Source organism: Epinephelus lanceolatus, chromosome 23 (genome assembly GCF_041903045.1).
Source record: "Epinephelus lanceolatus isolate andai-2023 chromosome 23, ASM4190304v1, whole genome shotgun sequence".
Classification (NCBI taxonomy): Eukaryota; Metazoa; Chordata; class Actinopteri; order Perciformes; family Serranidae; genus Epinephelus; species Epinephelus lanceolatus.
Window position 1 is genome coordinate 22,598,315 of NC_135756.1, and position 22,355 is coordinate 22,620,669.

Sequence of the window (22,355 nt, forward strand, 5' to 3'; positions counted from 1 at the left end):
TTCTTGTATTTAGTGTAGATATCTAAATATGCATTATAAAGCAGTGATCACTTTTAAAAAATCACTGCATTAAAAAATCATCAACGTACAGGTCGCCGCCATGGAGCACTTTTATGTCCCTAACAATGTGAAAATCAAGCCTACGCCCTTGCCCTGATTTTTCTAACACTCCCTTATCACACACTGCTGCTGATTGTTTACAGTCTCTGCTGCTGCTGATTGGCTGCTGTGGTCACATGATTTCAGAGAATCGTCTCAGAGAAAGTGAACCTTAACAGGACAGACTGAGCTCAGAGCTGCTGTGACTGCTGACACCTCAACAGATAAGAGTCATCATCATCATCGCACACTGTCTCTCTAACACTCCCTGATGTCTCCAACACGCCCTGATGTCTCTCTAACACTCCCTGATGTCTCTCTAACACTCCCTGATGTCTCTCTAACACTCCCTGATGTCTCCAACACGCCCTGATGTCTCTCTAACACTCCCTGATGTCTCCAACACTCCCTGATGTCTCTCTAACACTCCCTGATGTCTCCAACACTCCCTGATGTCTCCAATACTCCCTGATGTCTCTCTAACACTACCTGATGTCTCCAACACTCCCTGATGTCTCTCTAACACTACCTGATGTCTCTCTAAATCTCCCTTATCACACACTGCTACTGAGTGTTCACAGTCTCTGCTGCTGCTGATTGGCTGCTGTGGTCACATGATTTCAGAGAACGTCTCAGATTCTGTGAAACCCTTGTATACAGTCTATGGTGATGTCCTCATCCTATTGGAGGAGACTGATGTTCACTGTTTCACTTTCTGTTTTTTGCCTTTAAAAGTGCCTCTCAGCACGAGTCTCTCCACTGCTCCTCCTCAGACGATCAGAACACATCAGCTGAAGAGAACCCACTCTCACTTCACACTGTAAATGACAATAATTATCATATGGTCAGTGTTTATTTTGGCAGCTGTTTTCAGTTTAGTTTTAGTCATTACATAAATTACATGAAAAGGTATATTTTAGTCATTTCTGTCTTCTTTAGTTTTAGTTTTTGGTAAAGAATTTTGGTGAAACATATTAGTTACTAATACACTATATACTAATACATAACTATGTATTATGTATTGTACTATGTATTATTATTACATAACTATGTATTAGTGGTTAATAAGGTCTGTATTAAGTATCATCACACATGTATTTGCTCAATTTCTTACTCTTACTGAACTAATGATTTATTCTTTGTAAATCACAACTAGTTGGTCATGGTATTAAGTTACTGGGTCTAATCCTGAGGCTACACCGAGTGCGGACGCGGAATTCAATTGCTTATAATAGAATGGAATTCTGGCAGCATATGCTCCGTGTCCGCAAGGCTGAAATCATGCACCCAGTGTAGCCTCTGGATAAGTAGAGAGATTAAACATTCCTTACACACTGTCTGAAAAATAGAGACAAGACAATGTATTACAAGGCAATTCTGATCTAGATATCAGTAACTTCAGATCAAGACCAACTAATTGCTTCTTAAGGATTTACCAAGAAATAATAAATAAATTCAGTTTTCAGTAAGATAAGAAATTGTTGAATACATATACACATTTGTAATGATGCTAAATAAACACATTGTTGATCAGTAATACATGCACATATTATTTGTGTATTATTGGCAAACATATCTTACCCCAAATAGTGTTACAAGAATTTTTAGTTGTTATGTATGCCCTTTATATATGTTCCTTTATTTCAATTAGGCTAAAACTGGTATAAGGAATTGATATCAAAGTTATATGTTTTAATTATCAAGTGGTGAATCCATTTGGATGATGTAAATAGTCTATCAGATGCAGCTCGATACACCAAACTTGCTTGAGAATAGCCATGTACATGTCTAATACAATAAAGTGTATTTTTTTGTCCAATAATTTAGCACCAGCAATCTAGTCCAAAAAATGGATCAATGGCAATGGATCAATGAAAACAAAACATAACTTCCAGTTTAGTTTTTAGTCACTAAGATCTATATCAAACTTATTTTCAGCTCATTATCATCATGGGAAAAAGTGTAGACGAATACTTAAAATTTTAGACGACGGCCCTGGCCGTGGCACAACTGGCTGGGGCAACTGCACCATACGCCGGCGACCTGGATTCGGTTTCAAGTCCCACCCCGTGGTCCTTTCCAGATCCCGGTCCAACTCTCCATCCCACTCGCTTCCTGTCATTCTATACTGTCCTATCTGATTAAAGCCCCCCAAAAATATACTTTAAAAAAAAAATTAGAGACTGAGTCTAATGGAGAATTAGATGGCACTGGAGCTAGCACTATAGCTGTCCTACTTCCCATATCTACTTCCCATATCCAGCAAACCAGCTGTTTGTCATTTTAAACGCATTTTTAACAGATAAGATTGTCACTAAACACAAGTTTTAGATTTTTTTAACAGTGGCGGCCATGCTCCATCTTGTTTAAAATCAACAATCCATTATTAATGATAGACTAATCAGTGCAACAGACAAGTGAAAACACATAATATAATATTCTTACACATTTAACAAAAACATACTGACATTTTTAATGACTAAAAGCAGGAATTATAACCTACATAGGTCCTACTGTAATTGGATCAGAATATTTCTGATTTGTATAGAAATTGATAATCACAATGACAATCATTAACACTAGAACTGCCACGATGGTCTGACAGACCGTTGGGGTTTTTATAATGCACATAACTCTGTTTAGATAAAACCTACAAGCTTCTCTTCCTATGACTTTTCCTAAAAATGTGTCTTGTATGTTTTCTGAAGCCTATAAGTTACAAAAATGTAACACACTAGACTCCTGAGCATTTATACCTCCGCTCCGCACAGACCGCTGCTGAAAATTATACATTTTGATCCATACAGGTAGGCTATACATATTGTAAAACTCTGTAAAAGTACACCAAAGCATACAATTTCGATTCCAAATATATATTTGAAAACAAAACCATTCATATGGTCAATAAAAAAAACATTTTGTTAATAAGAAAAATGAATGTAATCTCAACAGTGACCGCGCCCGCTGGCGGGGCTGCGGTTTAACCGCTTCCAGTGTTCATTCATTCATTCAATCGCGTGTTCAATGTGTGTGTGTGTGTGTGTGTGTGTGTCCATCTTCAACAACTCCGCTGGTTTTGGCGTCTCTGCCCCTCATATCTGCCACTCACATCACGTGAAACAGCGGAATCGCAGCCGACGAGACCAAGCTCTTGTCGGTATAATGTTTTCACAGCGAAAAAAAGATAAAATTACACTAAAATGATGTATAACAGAGCTTTCATACAGCTCTGCACACACATTACTCTGGGACGGATTACTCGCAAATGCAAGGTTGCACAGAAATGCCACGCATATCACGTGAAAGCGCAGGCCCAGAGCTTTCCAGTGATACCACACGCATCATTGTGCTGTCATCCCTTCACGCTATAAATACAGATTAATTGTCTACAAAATAAAAACCTGACAAATTTTTTTTACAATCCATTATACAGATCTTGTGTCACTTCATATAGTGAGGAATAATATTATTACTATTTTTCTAGATGTAAATATTGCATGTTTCTTTCAGATAAAACACATTTTTGACTTGTGAATGAGTCAATGGAATTTCTTGCAATAATGAAAAATACTGTCAATCATGTCCGCCTGGCACAAACCACATGTTTTGGACAACTGTGAAGTGACAGAATGTCCCAGCATCATGGTTCTTATATTGCCAGATTCCAGAGAGTCTCCCCTCTTCATATATGGTAGAATATGTCTTCTTCCAACTTGCTATGCTGAGATACATGTAAAAATGTAAGAATTTAGTAACATAGATTTTTCATTGATATAAAAATTAATATAAAATACAGGCACATAGAAGGACATGGGATGATGGCAAATCTGGATAGCCCAGATTGTCCTTAAAAAAACAAGATATAGCATGTGTATGTAGCCTTTATAATGACATATATGAGCTTAAAAGTAAAGGCAGTAAAAATTCCCCAAAAAGGCTTAGGGCCCATAGGGTTAAACAGTGAAATTAAAAGGAAGGTGAGAAATTATTTTCAGCCCCAATACTATTTTATCTTAAGTGTTTTGTTTTTTTAAATCCACACTTGAATGTTGGGCATTTTCAAGAAAATATGTAGTTTTCTTAAAAATCAGTAAGTAATCAAGAGTAATGTCATGTGCTTGCAGAAGATTTCTGCTCAGTCATTCTAATAAAACCATAATGAGCTTGTTTTCTTCACATAGAGGATAACTATGGCCAGCAAGCAAGGGCAAGAAATATTGAAAACAAAAACCGTGACTATGAAAATCTCTGGAAACTTTTATGAGACAGGGGAGAGTGGGGTAGACAGCCACAGAATTGGTCCTATGTATTTTGTATTATTTGTATTTTTAATATATTTTTATATTTTAAGTTTCAATTTGCACTCCATGCCCTGAATTTGGGAATTTTAACCTACAATATTTGTATTTGTGTCAATAAAGATCAACATTTTTCCGAATTTCTTTTTCATTTCTTTCATGAAGGGGTTCTTGTTTAATTTATATGATTTAATCAATCAAAATTAAAAAATAACCCTTAGATACTAGTTGTGTCAAAAGAATTACTTCGTAATGACCCTTAAAACAACAGAGACCGGAGCCGAAATATCAAAGTTTAACAGAATTTATTTTCTTGTACAAGAAGGAGCATTTCACAGTGCAACACACTAGAGAAAAGACAGAGAAAAGGCTCCGCGAGGAGCATCAACTGCAAGTTTTTATACAGCATAGGTGGGCGTTGAGGTTCAACCGTTTCAGTCCTCCTTATCTACCAAGTACAGACTTCATAGATAATGTCATAGCCGTTTCAGTTCCTTTCCTAATTTATCAAGTACAGTCTTCATAGATAACAGCAGTCTTCAGTTGGTGTGACACCCTGTCACACTGCCCTCCAGATGACATGCTCCGACCCTCGGTTTCTCCCACTTCCTCTTACAGATATAGTACTGAACTTCCCTTAACCTTAACTGAGGAGTCTGCTGATGTTACAGTGTTGCAGTACGAAACAGGAACAATTCTTCATGACTTGCACAAAATAATAGCATGAATAAACAGTGTGATCACAATTTTTTATAATAAGTTGTGATCATATACCACTAACTGTTTTTTGAAAGATACACTATAATTCAATATTCTAAAGGCAAAATTGACTTTTTGATTATTATTTGTATCATCAGTTGACCCAAGTAGAAGAAGAAATGATTTTGCACTTGTCCTGTGCATTTGACCCTAACTATGTAAGAGCAGTGGTGCTATGGCACCAGAGAGTCTATGACCCTCTGCGCTGTCATCAGCACAAATTATGTCCCCATGTGATAAAATCCCCCATGATTTTTTTTACAACTTGAGCACTGCTAACACTCCCTTATCACACACTGCTGCTGATTGTTTACAGTCTCTGCTGCTGCTGATTGGCTGCTGTGGTCACATGATTTCAGAGAATCGTCTCAGAGAAAGTGAACCTTAACAGGACAGACTGAGCTCAGAGCTGCTGTGACTGCTGACACTTCAACAGGTAAGAATCATCATCATCATCATCATCATCATCATCACACACTGTCTCTCTAACACTCCCTGATGTCTCTCTAAATCTCCCTTATCACACACTGCTACTGAGTGTTCACAGTCTCTGCTGCTGCTGATTGGCTGCTGTGGTCACATGATTTCAGAGAACGTCTCAGATTCTGTGAAACCCTTTTATACAGTCTATGGTGATGTCCTCATCCTATTAGAGGAGACTGATGTTCACTGTTTCACTTTCTGTTTTTTGCCTTTAAAAGTGCCTCTCAGCACGAGTCTCTCCACTGCTCCTCCTCAGACGATCAGAACACATCAGCTGAAGAGAACCCACTCTCACTTCACACTGTAAGTGACAATAATTATCATATGGTCAGTGTTTATTTTGGCAGCTGTTTTCAGTTTAGTTTTAGTCATTACATAAATTACATGAAAAGTCATATTTTAGTCATTTCTGTCTTCTTAAGTTTTAGTTTTTGGTAAAGAATTTTGGTGAAACATATTAGTTACTAATACATAACTATGTATTAGTGGTTAATAAGGTCTGTATTAAGTATCATCACACATGTATTTTATGGGGTGCTGTTTGTAAAGTGGCTCACGCTTAAAATAACATCAACATTTTGGCACTTAAATGTTAAATCTAAATATTAAATCTAAATCTAAATCTAAATGTTAAATCTAAATCTAAATATTAAATCTAAATCTAAATCTGAATGTTAAATCTAAATCTAAATGTTAAATCTAAATGCTAAATCTAAATCTAAATGTTAAATCTAAATCTAAATGTTAAATCAAAATCTAAATGCTAAATCTAAATGCTAAATCTAAATGTTAAATCTAAATCTAAATGTTAAATCTAAATGGTAAATCTAAATCTAAATGTTATCTTAAATCTAAATGTTCTGGGTGAAACTAAATATTCAGCTAATATGCATATTCACACTGCCGGTCACCTGGAAGTACCAAAATAAAAGCTCAAGATGGTCAGACTGTATTTATAGAATCAAATAACGAATTAAAACCAACTTATCGGGGGAAATGAACACTTGAACATACATTAGCGTGATAATAACTACCTAAAATAACAAGAAACATGTTTGTAGAAATTTTATTTGATGTGTACTTTGAGTTGTTGAGTTTAGCTATATATATATATATATATATATATATATATATATATATGTGTGTGTGTGTGTGTGTGTGTGTGTGTGTATCTCACATTTTTCAGGTCACTGTATCACCGTTTACACTAATCTGATGTTTGTAAAGTCTATAAACACAGTGATTGAACAAACATTACTATTTCTGTGTGCACGTTTTGTAATTAATAACATGGTTATCGTAGATTAGCTGGGCTAACTGTTAGCTGTTAGCCCCATTAGCGGTATCTGTAATGACTCATTAACTCAATAAACGGTCTTTGAAAAAATTATTTTTTCCAGCGGATGTCTTAGTTACAACATGATTGAGCTAACTGGAGTAGTTTCATATCATATCCGACAACGGGAGGCTTTAAACAGATGACGTCCTGATGTTAGCTTTGCTGCTGCTGTTAGCTGTCCCTGTCAGCTGCAGCCACTGATGCTTTCTCGACATCGTGATTTCCCAAAACTGAATAAATACCACACACAGCAACACAAAACTGCTTTGCTAGCTCAATCATGTTGTAACTAAGACATCCGCTGGAAATTTTTTTTTTCACGGACCGTTTAGTTAATGAGTCATTACAGACACCGCTAACCGGGCTAACAGCTAACGGTTAGCCCAGCTAATCTACGATAACCATGTTATTAATTACAAAACGTGCACACAGAAATAGTAATGTTTGTTAAATCACTGTGTTTATAGACTTTACAAACATCAGATTAGTCTACAGGGTGATATAGTGACGTGAAAAATGTGAGATATTCATATATATATTCATATGTAGCTAAACTCTGCTGGTTTTCTACCCGGAAGTATTTGTTAACAACAAGGCGATTCCCTCCGAAGGGACACTAACAACTCAAAGTACACGTCAAATAAAATTTCTCCAAACATGTTTCTTGTTATTTTAGGTAGTTATTATCACGCTAATGTATGTTCAAGTGTTCATTTCCCCCGATACGTTGGTTTTAATTCGTTATTTGATTCTATAAACACAGTCTGACCATCTCGAGCTTTTATTTTGGTACTTCCGGTGACCGGCAGTGTGAATTTGCATATTAGCTAAATATTTAGTTTCACCCAGAACATTTAGATTTAATATTTAACATTTAGATTTAGATTTAACATTTAGATTTAGATTTAGATTTAATATTTAGATTGAACATTTAGATTTAGATTTAGCTAAACTCTGACTCTGCTGGTTTTCTACCCGGAAGTATTTGTAAACAAGGCGATTCCCTAAGGACACTAACAACTCAAAGTACATGTCAAATAAAATTTCTGCAAACATGGTTTTTGTTATTTTAGGTAGTTATTATCACGCTAATGTATGTTCAAGTGTTCATTTCCCCCAATAAGTTGGTTTTAATTCGTTATATGATTCTATGAAGGTGTATCATGAAAGACTCCACCATGGCACCATTTCTACCTTCACAGCCCATGGCTAGATTCAGAGACACACATAGTCACACAAGAGGAGTCATCTCCTCAAGACTGCAGGAAACATGACTATCTTGAGTCTATCTTTGTTGATCTTGTTGTTATTTCTAACTACGGAGAGATCTAAAGGCAACCTTAGAAAAGACAGAGAAGGATGTCGTTTTTGCATTTTTTAGCGTGAAGAAAACATTTAGCCTGTAAAACCACACATTCCAAGGATTTATTTGCAGGGTTAATAAAAAAATCTATATTTTTTACATTACACATGAGTGTACCACTTCCTTTAGCACTTTGTTTTCTTACTCAAAGGATTTTTAGGGGTGTCTGGTATGGCAACTAAATCAAATATGGCATCAAGCCAAACTTTGCTATCCTCTTCCCCTGAGTCTAATGGAGATAGGACAGCACTGGAGCTAGCACTATAGCTGTCCTACTTCCCATATCCAGCAGCATCTTAAGGTCCAGGTATAGTCGGGCGGTGGTGAGCGGCTAGCGGTGAGGAAGTTCTCATTGGCTGTTATCCAAGACATTTCCCACCAAATTAGATTCATTTGTTGCATGCAACTTCATGTCATGATATTGGTACCTCATTGATGGGGTAACCACAAGTATAATATCTATGAGTTTTGGTGTGTCCATCCTCCTAATCTTGATGAACAGATCCCCCCTGACTTGTATTAGTAATAGAAATTGTATTTTAGCATTTGTTTGTATTTTGTCAAAGCACTTGCATGACATCTTCTATATCTGCTTCATTGAACAGCACAGACCATGGAGATTGCTAAGGCCACTCAGAGTCTCACCACTGCAGCAGATATGCGAGAGACCACCAAGATGCTGATGCAACCTAATGCAAACTGGGAAGAGTACCTGACTCCTGCCCCCCTCTCCATCGCCATCATGGGGGAGCTTGTCTTCATCTCCTCATGTGATGACTTCTCCATCAACAAGAACCCCCCAAAAAATGGCTACAAGTACATACAATACCCACACTCGTTCCGGGCCTGCCTCATGCAAGTCTGTAACTCAGGCTGGCATGCATTCAATGAGGCCCACAAGAATATGGATCAGATCCGCATTCACACAGCCACAGTTCCTGATTACATGAAGGCAGTAGTCAAGGTCCTTTTCAATGCACCTGATGAAGTTATTGACAAGCTCCTACCAAATCAGCTGGAAAACATTCGCACCATTGCAGATGAGTGTGTGATACTGGCAGACAGTGTTGAAAAGAAGTACACCAATGTCATCAACTTAATCCAGGAACTGTTGGAGGCCTGTGTCAATGCTGAACACTTTTATGGAGAAGAGCTGGAGAAGGTGAAGATGAAGCTTAAGGAAAATGAAATACGGGAGAAGACCGCCAGTGAGCTTAAAGAACGGTCCAAGAAAGCAATGGAGGCCATGGAAAAGCAAGTAAATGAAGCACAAGATAGCTACAAGAAAGCAATGGACTCTCTTCCCTCCGGATGGGAAATGATTGGAATGGATCTGGTTGAAGGACTTTCAAAGGCAGTGACAGGACTTCTTAATGGAGTCGTTAACCTGGTAAGTGCTCCAATAAAAACAGCCTGCGGTTCAGCAGAAATAGCCTCAGACACATACCATCACATCAAATCGAAAAATGAAAACGAAGATGTGCTCTCAGTCTGCTGTAAATCTCCAGAGATTCTTTCCATTGTGGAAAGTCTTACACAATATTTGAAGGAAGGAAAAATAGCTTGGCAGCACCTATATGATCAGAAAGCACAATCCACAAAGTCAGACTGGTCTAAAGATCAATTCAAAAGAATCTCTGAGTCCTTGATGAAGATGAAAGGGAGCAAACTTCAGAAGCGTGCTCTGGAACTTTGTGAAATGGGTATTAAGATCTGTGAAGAACTGGCCACATATAAACCTGGTGAAAATTGGGTTGACAAGAAAGAAGCAAAGCTCGTAGAGAAACTGAACAAACTGGATGAACAATCCCGCATCTTTGATACCAAATGCAAAAAAAAATTGGGCTCTCCAGCTTTTGCTCCTACATCACCAATGATGAGCAAAGCACAGAGCAACACAGGAGGTCAGTCTACCAGTCAGAGAGCAGCAGATAACGCTCGTTTCAAAATTGAGCAGAGCCGAGAACAACTCAAGGAATCACGGGAGGCCTATGAGAAGATTGCGGAGAAAATGGAGCAGAATCAGAAGGAGCTGACTGAGATCTTGGTTGAAATGCAGAACTGTAAGATCAAGGAGATTAACTTTGACACCACCATCAAGATGCTGTTCAAGGGTCTCGATGCCATGGGCAGAGTCAAAGAGCAGTGGGAGAAGATGGTGCGCTTCTTCCAGATGATCTCTAACATCGTCAAATGCAGCCTCAGCAAGACACTGAATTCTTTTGTCTCAACAGCTGATGATACAAAGAAACTCAGTTACAACCATAAACTATTTGTAAAAGACATGCTGTACAACCAGGCGTTCCAAGCCTCCAACGTTGCCAGTCTGGTCCACATGATCTCAGGGACCTACACTGAAGTGTCCAACAAGTACTTGATGGACAGAGTGAGCAGTTTGGGCAAGCTCATGGCCATGGATAAGGAGAAGCCAGAATTCCTTAACGAGCGTTTGAATCTGCAACAGTCCTGCGCAGCAGCGCAAGAGGGCATCCTTCAGCTGGTCCTCAAGAACAAGAGGGAGTTTGAGAGGAAGACAGATGACAGGATGGCAAAAATAGAGAATGGTCTGAAAGCAATTCTGCCAGCTGCCTCACCCCAGGAGACTGAGAGAATCAAACAAATAGTTCAAGCTGGGTTTGGTGAAGAAGAAGAGAATTACTACTAGAACAAAATTTCTACCAGTTATGAAATTGTCACCTAATTCTGCTCGTCACCTATTTTTTTCATTACTTTTATTGATCAATCATCCTTACAGATTTTGATTCCTTTAACATTACTGATGATTTTAATATTCACATTGACAATCCTACAGACATCTCTTCTAAAGAGTGTAGTGTAAGAACGAGCTGTAACTGCAAAGAGTGAAGTAATAAATCAATAGATATACACTGGCATAAGGTGATTATGTTTGAAATGCCTGTTGAAGTTAATATACTCACTTACACATTGTTTCGTGTATTCAGGTATTGTACTCACACACACATCATATACTGCATGGAAGTACATGGAAACTAACGTGGAAAGTACCTAGAGTTCTCAGTGTTTTTGAGTTCAGTGTATACTCAGTAATAATGTGTACTCAATGTTTTTAAGTTCAATGTGTACTCAGTGTTGATGTGTACTCAATGTTTTTAAAAAATAGCGTGAGACCTGTCTCAAACACAACGGTGGGAAGGTTTGGGGCATTCCAGCCCAGGCTGATATGGCCTTAGTCTCACCACCAGACAATCAGAGATCTCTGCCTTCTGATAGTCTGGGGACACTCCTTTCTAAAGTGTGTTTAACACACCAGAGAACAAAGCAATGCCTCTTGCATTTTTAAAAGGACACGCCCTCCTGGAAATGTGCACTCTCCCTTTTCTCATCTGCAAGGAAACAAACACACAGAAAGCTTGAAAATGGATGCCGAGAGATTTCACTCCGTTTTATCAAACGTGTGCTCAGTCCACAAGATTGTGGAAATGAAGGACTTACAGCCATTTTGTACCGCTACACGTGTTTCTAGTCGGACTATGTTTACGAGCACAAGAGTTCAGCGAGCCACCGAAGGACCGCCCTGCGGATTTACTATTGGTTCTGCAACGTAGGGAGTTTTTTTAAACTCTGAAATTGTATCCGCCCATCTAAACACAAAATCATGGAGAAAGACATCAGTCTTTAGTTAAGCAAAGCGTTTAAAGACTGACTTGTGAGTCTAATATGGCCTTGGCCTTAGACACCAGTATGACTCATACCCAGGTGACTCAAAAAGAATACATCATTAAGATTGGACTCAACCAAAGGCAAAAACATGCCACTATTGTGTTTGCAGAATCTTCAGCAGCATAAAAGGGAGCACACAGAGAGTGAAACTTCAGTCTTGTTCCGGAGCTTGACTCATGAGTTGTATGTGTTATTGCTTGTGAACACATTAAACTCGGTTGCACCTGATTCCACGTGTCTCCAGTGATTTTCTCAGCACCAGCCATCTGATTCTAAGATACTTATTTGAGTAGAAGGCGAGTCCAGTCCAACCTAAAGAGTTGAAGGCAAGGTCGGGAGCCCCCAGGACCAGCTTCAGGCACTGATTTCTGCTTCATCAAGAGCTCACTGTTTTGTTTGACATGTTTAATCTGTATATTAACAACTCCATTCACATCAAAGGTCACACTCTGGATCTAGTTATCAGTAAGGGTCTCTGTATTTCTTCAGTTAATGTTACAGACTTAGCACTATCTGATGATTTTTGTGTATTCTTTGATGGACTGGTCTCTCCAATTAGCCAAACTCAATCTAAAACTGTCCCTAAGAGGTATATTAATGAGAATACCTGCAGTCTTTTTGTGGAAGCCATGGCTATTAACACCATGCATAACAACTCAGGGCGTGGAGGACCATCTAAGTCTGTTTAACTCCAATATTCTCAGGGTATTTGACTCTGTAGAACAAATAAAATATTCACAGACACTGTGATAATAACATATGAATGAATTTCAAATGAAAAAGAGAAAAAAAAACTAGGGACATGCAGCTACCCCAAAATATTATTGATTCAGATTTAGATTCAGACAACTTTGTTCATCCCATGTGAGGCAATTCATTTGTAGCATACTCATCCCAAGCATCAACCACAACAACATACAATTTCCTATGTTATGCACAGTCCAGTAAAACAGACCACTAGGTCATTATGCACATTGAATGGCCCAAGTTTAAAAAAACATATAGATAAAAATATTTTTAAAAAAAAAAAGAAAAAAAAAAAGTAAAAAATATTGTTACATCCAATATTATAAGAATGTGTAGCCTATTATTTTTGTTTTTTGATTCATGGAGAAAGTTTTTTCAGTATTTTAAATACAAAATTACTCCACTCAAAAGTATTTTCAAATCAAATCAAATCAAATCAAATCAAAACAACTTTATTTGTCCCAAAGGGCAATTCAGTTTGATAGTTCACCAGGCACTACAGGTATCCATGCATACAATCATAGATCCACAGCAGCAATTAGTTGTCAGTGAGGCCCGTAGGCAGCCTCCTGTGTCTCCCACAGAGAACACACAAGAAATACGCAGCACTACCAGTCGTAAGTCTAATGATACAACAAAAGACATAGTGTGCACACATGTACTCCGCAATACACAAGACCATAAGTCGGTGATTCATCAAGACATGAAGTACACAAGAATACACAGCAATAATACACAAGACAATAATAAGTCTGATGAACATCAAAGACAGAGTGTAGTACACCGCGATAAATACACAAGACAATCATAAAATCTGATGATACATCATAAAAAACATAGTGCACCCAAGTACACAAGCTAAGAATCCCTCAAGTCACTTCCATAGACTTGAATCAAGGTTTAAAAGTCTGAGAGCAGATGGGATAAAAGATCTGGAGTAGTGGTTAGTTTTCCTAGATGGAGCTTTAAAGCAACGCCCTGAGGGCGTAAGTGAAAACTCAGTGGACAGAATATGGTCATGCTGAGCAATCATTCCCTTTGCTTTTTTGACCACACGTTTGTTCCAAAGGGAACTCAAATGTTCCTGCTTCACACCAATTATCTTGGAACAGACCTTCACAATACCATTCAGGCAATTTTTATCTCTTACGCTCAGGGCGTTAAACCAACAAATGAACGAAAAGGTCAGAAGGCTTTCAATAAAGGACTTGTAAAACAAACACTGAATGTTTTTGCTAACATTGAAGGAGTTCAACTTCCTAAGTAGATAAATCCTCTGTTGACCCTTCTTTGCAATGATGTTTGTATTCACATGAAATTTTAGCTGGGAATCAAATACTGTTCCCAAGTATTTATATGAATCAACAATCTCCACCTCCTTGCCATGAATGAAGTTAACAACAGGCTTGATATGATTCTTGCCAAAGTCAATGATTAGCTCCTCAGTTTTAGACAGAGAGTTATAGTCACACCAACTGATAAAGGCTGGAAGAGCACTGCCGTGACCTTTTGTTAGAAATTACACTTGCTTTTTATCGGCCTTATCAAATACAAATTACAAAATACTCAAATGTAATTGAAATACGTATTTTAAATACAAGTAATAGAATTACTGCCCATCCCTGCCAGATGTATTATGTGTTTGGGTTGTCTATACATAGAGACGTTGACTGTCTTGTCATTGTGAACAAAATTTCTTAAAAACGCCTTGAGGAAATGTCTACAGATTTGGTACTCATTAGTTTTTGGTGGTCATAGGTCAAAGGTCAAGGTCACTATGACCTTGTCTGTCTCATTCTCGTGAATGCAATATCTCAAGAACACATCAAGGGAATTTCTTTAGGTTTGGCACAAATGTCCACTTTGACTCAAGAATGAACTGGGATGAATGATTTAGATTTTGGTGGTCAAGGGTCAAAGGTCAAGGTCACTGTGACCTTGTCTGTCTCATTCTCATGAACGCAATATCTCAAGAACGCCTTGAGGGAATTTCTTCAAATTTGGCACAAAAATTCATTTGGACTACACAATGATCTGATTGGATTTCAGTAGTCGAAGGTCAAGATCAGTGTGACCTTGTGTCAGTTTCATTCTCGTGAATATGATATCTCAAGAACACCTAGAGGTAATTTCTTTAAATTTAACACAAATGTTCACAGTTTATATCCGAAAGGTCAAAGGTCAGTGTCACTGTGACATCATCGTGTTCGGCATAAAATACTTTTCTGGCCATTGTGCAGTGTCATATCTCAGGAACAGAAGGGGACACATTTAGTCACATACTTAATTGGTGACACTAATCCACCTTGAATTGTAAGTAATTCTAGTTTTACACCAGTGTTGTCGGCCAAAAGTACTTTACTTGGCCCAGTCGCCAGAGGAAAATGTTGGCATTGTACATTTCTGCAAACCACAAATATGTTACCTTGCATGTTTCATAGGTATCATATCAACGATTCTGAAGTGACTTAGTATACGAACTGAATTTTGTCATCACAAGGTGGAGTGACAACTGGGCAAAATGCCTGCCAAGTTGCAGACCACTGCACACAATGGTTTACAACTAACAAACATCGAAACTGGTTGTGTTTTAGCGAGTCATTGCTGTGTTTTCAGCGGCTTTTTAGACTCCAGTATATGAACTGACTTTTGTCATCACAAGGTGGAGGGGATGATGTGACAACTAAGCATGACCCCTGCCAAGTTGCAGACCACTGCATACAATGGTTTACAACCAACAAACATTGAAACTGGTTGTGTTTTAGCGAGTCATTGCTGTGTTTTCAGTGGCTTTTTAGGCTCCAAACATTGTTTTGTAGGGACCTGTCTGTGTTGACAGTGGCACAAAGAGTAAACATTATCTTACGGAGACATTGCTACGTTTCCTGCCGGGAATGTGCCCCTAAAATATGATCTTTTCCTAACCATAAATAAGTAAGTTTTGGGCCTGAACCTAGCCACACATTAACCTCAGCATTGTTAAAACATAAAGTTTAAACATAATTGCTACATTTAATGTGCAAATTTGACATATCCATGAATTTGCAGAAACGTACAATGCCATCTTTTTTGTGGCGACTGGGTTGCTACTCAATATGTAAGTGGGAGAGCAGTCTTTGCAAAACAAAGACAGTGAACTACTACTAGTCCGTTGATATTCAACATTTTTCTTTTTGTCAATGTCAAATGTGTATTAATCCGCAGTTGAAAATAGTCCCCACTAAATGCATTATTTTCTCTTATCTTAATTTTTGTTAGGAATCACAGTGCCCAGCTGTTTTAGGACAGCACTAAACCACTTCTAAAGATTTTGTTGTCAGTAACTAATGAAATTATTAAGAGACAAAATAACACGTCGTTGTTTTAGGTGTTCATGTTAATGTTCATGTTAACAGTGAGAAAAATACAGAATAACAACAGCCTTGTGACAGATGTTCCACAGTAAACAGCTTTGTGTTTTTCAGAACCACTTTCTCCATATTCAAAGTTAAAGGTGTTGTTTGTAACTCTGCAAAAAGATAATTGATGAGTCTCATTCCCTGGTTGTCAAATACCAACGCTTCGGGTTGGTCGTCTTTCGGTGGAAAACACCTGCCATTTATATGTAGTGTAAATGTGAGCAGTGTGTTATACAAGAGACAGGAACAAACAAAACACTTTCACAGTGTCCTAGGAACAGAAAATTATTTATTCTCTTCACAGTTATGAAACACAAGTCTATTCTTTTTTTAAATTTAAACCTGAACTGCAGCTGCAGTAATTAAAGTCACGTCTTTTGTAATGAGATTCTCACTGTGCTGTCAGATCATACCTGTGAATCCATGTGTTCCCCTCCTCCTCCTCCTCCTCCTCCTCTTGATCCTCTCCTTCTGCTCCATCTTCTCCCTTCCCAATTATTTTCTCCTCATGCAACTTTTGTATAACCTCGGGGAATGATTAAGTCTCAAACTCTGATTACACTTTAGAAAACAAATCTATCTTAGTGTCTTTCTGTGTTGTCCTGTCGTCACCTTCAGCTCCAGAAAACAAACGTCTTTTTATTGAAGCTCCTAATAAATTGCTCAGGGCCTCTGATGCTCGTACAAGTTAAAGTGTGGGAGAGAAGTTTGCATGTGTGTGGGCAAAGAGACAGTGTAAAGGACAGAGAGGGCAGAGAACATATTGTCACTATAAATAATAAACATGTAACAGAACAGTGCTGCCCATCTTACAGTATATGAAAGTTTATTATCGACAAAACTATTAAGTACGCACACAGTGAATTTAAGATATAATCTGCAAAACTACAACCTGAAGCCCTGAAAGCATTTATCTTATAAATTTGTGACTTGAATCTCAGAATCTTTCTAAGGTTATTCTAAGAAATTTATGACTTTATAATCTCAGGGAATATCCAAATATTTTTCTCTGAATTTTATGACTTTAATCTTGGCGATTCTAAGATACTCCCCTCCCTTGGATCTGATTTTTTTTAACCTGTCCCTTAAACAATCTTATTTTGCAAAAGAGAGTCCTGTGTTCTCCTTTGATTAAAATCAGACACCAAAAGGTGAGAAATTCCAATTTTATATCTACATAGATGAAGATTTTGTTTCATACCTACAGTACAGGCCAAAAGTTTGGACACACCTTCTCATTCAATGCGTTTTCTTTATGTTCATGCCTATTTACATTATAGATTCTCACTGAAGGCATCAAAACTATGAATGAACACGTGGAGTTATGTACTTAACAAAAAAAGGTGAAATAACTGAAAACATGTTTTATATTCTAGTTTCTTCAAAATAGCCACCCTTTGCTCTGATTACTGCTTTGCACACTCTTGGCATTCTCTCCATGAGCTTCAAGAGGTAGTCACCTGAAATGGTTTTCCAACAGTCTTGAAGGAGTTCCCAGAGGTGTTTAGCACTTGTTGGCCCCTTTGCCTTCACTCTGCGGTCCAGCTCACCCCAAACCATCTGGATTGGGTTCAGGTCCGGTGACTGTGGAGGCCAGGTCATCTGCCGCAGCACTCCATCACTCTCCTTCTTGGTCAAATAGCCCTTACACAGCCTGGAGGTGTGTTTGGGGTCATTGTCCTGTTGAAAAATAAATGATTGTCCAACTAAACGCAAACCGGATGGGATGGCATGTCGCTGCAGGATGCTGTGGTAGCCATGCTGGTTCAGTGTGCCTTCAATTTTGAATAAATCCCCAACAGTGTCACCAGCAAAACACCCCCACACCATCACACCTCCTCCTCCATGCTTCACAGTGGGAACCAGGCATGTGGAATCCATCCGTTCACCTTTTCTGCGTCTCACAAAGACACGGCGGTTGGAACCAAAGATCTCAAATTTGGACTCATCAGACCAAAGCACAGATTTCCACTGGTCTAATGTCCATTCCTTGTGTTTCTTGGCCCAAACAAATCTCTTCTGCTTGTTGCCTCTCCTTAGCAGTGGTTTCCTAGCAGCTATTTGACCATGAAGGCCTGATTGGCGCAGTCTCCTCTTAACAGTTGTTCTAGAGATGGGTCTGCTGCTAGAACTCTGTGTGGCATTCATCGGGTCTCTGATCTGAGCTGCTGTTAACTTGCGATTTCTGAGGCTGGTGACTCGGATGAACTTATCCTCAGAAGCAGAGGTGACTCTTGGTCTTCCTTTCCTGGGTCGGTCCTCATGTGTGCCAGTTTCGTTGTAGCGCTTGATGGTTTATGCGACTCCACTTGGGGACACATTTAAAGTTTTTGCAATTTTCCGGACTGACTGACCTTCATTTCTTAAAGTAATGATGGCCACTTGTTTTTCTTTAGTTAGCTGATTGGTTCTTGCCATAATATGAATTTTAACAGTTGTCCAATAGGGCTGTCGGCTGTGTATTAACCTGACTTCTGCACAACACAACTGATGGTCCCAACCCCATTGATAAAGCAAGAAATTCCACTAATTAACCCTGATAAGGCACACCTGTGAAGTGGAAACCATTTCAAAACTACAGACAGAAACTACAACAGAAACTAGAATATAAAACATGTTTTCAGTTATTTCACCTTTTTTTGTTAAGTACATAACTCCACATGTGTTCATTCATAGTTTTGATGCCTTCAGTGAGAATCTACAATGTAAATAGTCATGAAAATAAAGAAAACGCATTGAATGAGAAGGTGTGTCCAAACTTTTGGCCTGTACTGTACATGCCTACAACACAAGACTTCTAACAACAACCCACATTAAGCTTAAAGGTACACCATGCAGGAACTGTGTTTATGTTTTGTAAACTTTCAGATTTGGCCCCTCCTCCCTACACTGCTTGTATGTACACTGTAAAGTGTCAGTGTCAGAGTGAGGGGGCTGCCCTTGGTGAGGCGCCCCGAGCGGTTGGGGGGTTCAGTGCCTTGCTCAAGGGCACCGTGCATTGTCTTCTTTCAAAATACACTTCTGTTTTCACAGGAAATTTACCCTTAACGTACAGTCTCTTTCAAAATAAAAGCACTATGTCGGTACAACAACACAAATTGACAGTTTGTTTTCCTCCAACAACTTACGCATGTGGTTAGGTTCAGGAAAACAGAACAGGCTTTGGCTTTATAATTTTACCGGACACAAACACCATTCTCCCGAGTGAAAGTCAGTGTTTGTTGGACCCATCCACCACCCCTTCCTCCCGCCCTACTTGGACTTTCGCCACCTTAACTTTCGTTCTTGTCCCACCGCGTGTTCCCCCGACACTGCTGTTAAACTGTAATGGTGAACGGCCATGTATCAAGCTAACATTAAAGGACAGCTTTTTTCGTGGTGTCTGACACCACAAGTCACTGCCCAAGCGCTGGATTTTGACAACTTCAGGGTGAGACCTGGTTGCATTTAGCAATATGTTCCCATAGAATTTCTGTATTTCACTGCAATCTCACAGTTAGAATCCATATGTGTGATTTAGCAGTGTACTTCTGTAAAATTACTATATTTACCTGCATGAATTTCACAATAAAACTCTGAATTTGGTTTAATATCACAATAAAAGCCTGTGAGGTGATAATGATGTAATTTATTGTGAAATATTACAGTTACAGAAATCATTTGCAGTGTACATTGCAAGCTACTTTTGTACGAACAAAACATTTGTTGTAATGGGAAAGTAACCACTAGCACCTACCAGTCCAGCAGAAACCAAGCCAACTCTGCGTCGCACTTCATCGTGTCCTCAGTGGTTGCCCATGAAAGTTAAAGTCAACCCCAGATTCACTCTCATTTTGGAACGAGCTTAGTTTGCTTTGCTGTATTTTTTTCAGCACTGTGTCCGCAATTTTGTATCTTCCTCTTGCACTTGTGCTGCTTACAGTCTGGCACTGTGCCGCCATGTTTTTTATAAGGTCCTGACCTCACCTGCACACTGTTTTCTCGGGGCTACACAACTAGAAATACAGACAGAAACAATAGACAGGTGGTTCCACATGACAGATGAGATGGGAAGATTCCCATGCTACTGACTTGCAAGTGCTTATGTTATCAGATTACTCGAGAGAGTCATATGTTTACAGAGCTGGTCATGTGAGACTAATACTGTAAATTAACAACATAACACCACATTAATTACATCTAGCTTTGATGATATCTAACACGCTGACATGAGTTGTCAGTGTTTTTAGGCACCTCCGTATTTAAGAACACCTTAAGTTGAGTTTATCACAGCTTTCAGAAAAGCCAGAGGTGTAATTATGATTTGGGTGTGGATATGAACACTGTTTATGTGTCAGAAATTCATACTCCGATATGACATGAATGTAGCATTAGCCTGCCAGCTGACAAAGAAAGACACACCACCAGCCACTGACAGGAAAAAGAACATTTCTAAAATGTTTTTCATCCCCTAATTATTTTCAACAGTACATAAAAATACACTGATAGCATTTTTGACTGAAGAAACTGATTGTGTTTTCAGTTTGACTTGAGCCTGAAACTGTTTACTTCTCAAATATGCTTTCGAATTCCTCAAAATGTTTGTCTGAGTCAGCCATTTTAGCAGTTTTTCTCAAAATGCAGTCAGTGATTATTCAGATATTCTGCTTTACACAAGGACGGGGTTATCCTGACAGACATATAAATCTATGAGTAATTGTAGTGCCTCTCTCTCTCGAGCTGTAATTTAAAATAAAAAATCCAGAGCAAAGTGGTGAGAAAAGATTAATATTCTGTACTTTCATCATCCCCCAAAGTAAAAATCAATGAGGTGCTAGAAAGGCAAAGAGAGAGTCAGGGAGCCAGGATACAAAAAAAAAAAAAAAAATTACTCACTCCTGTATATTTCAAGCAGCTCCCACCCTGAACACAACCTGAACACAGCACATACAGTATCTCCTTCACGCCAGCTCCAAGTGTCTGAATAGTGTAATCAACATTTGTCTAATCATCCCAGTTTGACTTTATTAAAGTCTACTGTGAGCTGGCCTCACGCTGCTTCGTGTAATTAGAATCTCATAGTCATACAGGTTACACTGAGAGCAATCATTCTTTACACAATAAAGAAGAGTACTCCAAATTACTATGATGTCAGATCCTGCTAATTTTCTTCTTTGTTGGTCTTTATCTAGTTCTAATTTCATTTCATTTTAAAGCACCCCTGTTTGTTCCAGTTGAAAGTGGCTGATTATTTGAATAGTGTGAAAATAAAACAATTTTATAAGGCCAGCTTGACATGAACAATTTGTTTTTGGTTTTCCACAGGCAGGACGTTTTTTTTCTGTGTTACTCAGCTGTGACAGCATCATTTAGAGTTCAGTGCTGAATTTATAACCAATTTGATTGATTCACTTCTTATTTAAGTGTTCACTTTGTTCATAGGAATACCCAGCTTTGTCTTATAGCTCCCTCTAGTGGGTGATGTGTTGAATCAGCACATTTTATGGAGCAACACCCTTTGTATTCTGTAAAGTTTTGTGCATACACTGTATTATTTACTGTCATCAGGGGGAAGGGAAGCAACATAAAACCAGGCGTTTTAGTTACAATTAAACATCGGCACCTCACAGCAAGAGGGTTCCCGGTTCAAATCCAGGGTGAAAGGCTCGAAATCAGAGTGGGGTGCCCTTCTGTGCAGAATTTGCACCTTCTCCCAGTGTCAGCGTGGGTACTCTAGCTTCCACCCACAGTCCGAAGAGATGCAGGTTAACTGGTGACTCTAAATTGCCCGTAGGTGTGAATGTGAGCATGAATGATTGTCTGTCTCTATGTGTCAGCCCTGTGATAGTCTGGTGACCTGTCCAGGGTGTACCCTGCCTCTCACCCAATGTCAACTGGGATAGGCTCCAGCCCACCTGCGACCCTCAAGAGGATGAAGCGGTTACGGAAATGGATGGATAGTTTCTCAGCATCTGAGACTGAAATAGTTACAAAAACAAGACTTCCAGTTGCCCTAACTGTCAAGCTGGCCAGGCATTTGAAGCTTCTGGGTCCCAAGCTGCACCCCCTGAATTGGAGAGTTGGACTGGATGCTGCTTCTCTCAGGATCCTGACACATCAGCCTGAGGAACACCAACGCCTTTGCAGTTGGACCACACATCCCAATCAGCATGACTCACAACTACAAG

General features: G+C 38.9%; 1 protein-coding gene across 1 annotated transcript; it reads left to right on the forward strand.

Annotated features, from left to right (window-relative positions):
• The first annotated feature begins 770 nt into the window (after positions 1–770).
• LOC117249555 (uncharacterized) lies at positions 771–12,271 on the forward strand. The gene is made up of 4 exons (XM_033615277.2): positions 771–919; positions 5,516–5,592; positions 5,858–5,942; positions 8,947–12,271. The coding sequence occupies exon 4, from the start codon at positions 8,955–8,957 to the stop codon at positions 11,004–11,006; it is 2,052 nt and encodes a 683-aa protein (XP_033471168.2). The 5' UTR covers positions 771–919; positions 5,516–5,592; positions 5,858–5,942; positions 8,947–8,954; the 3' UTR covers positions 11,007–12,271.
• Positions 12,272–22,355: the final 10,084 nt, after the last annotated feature.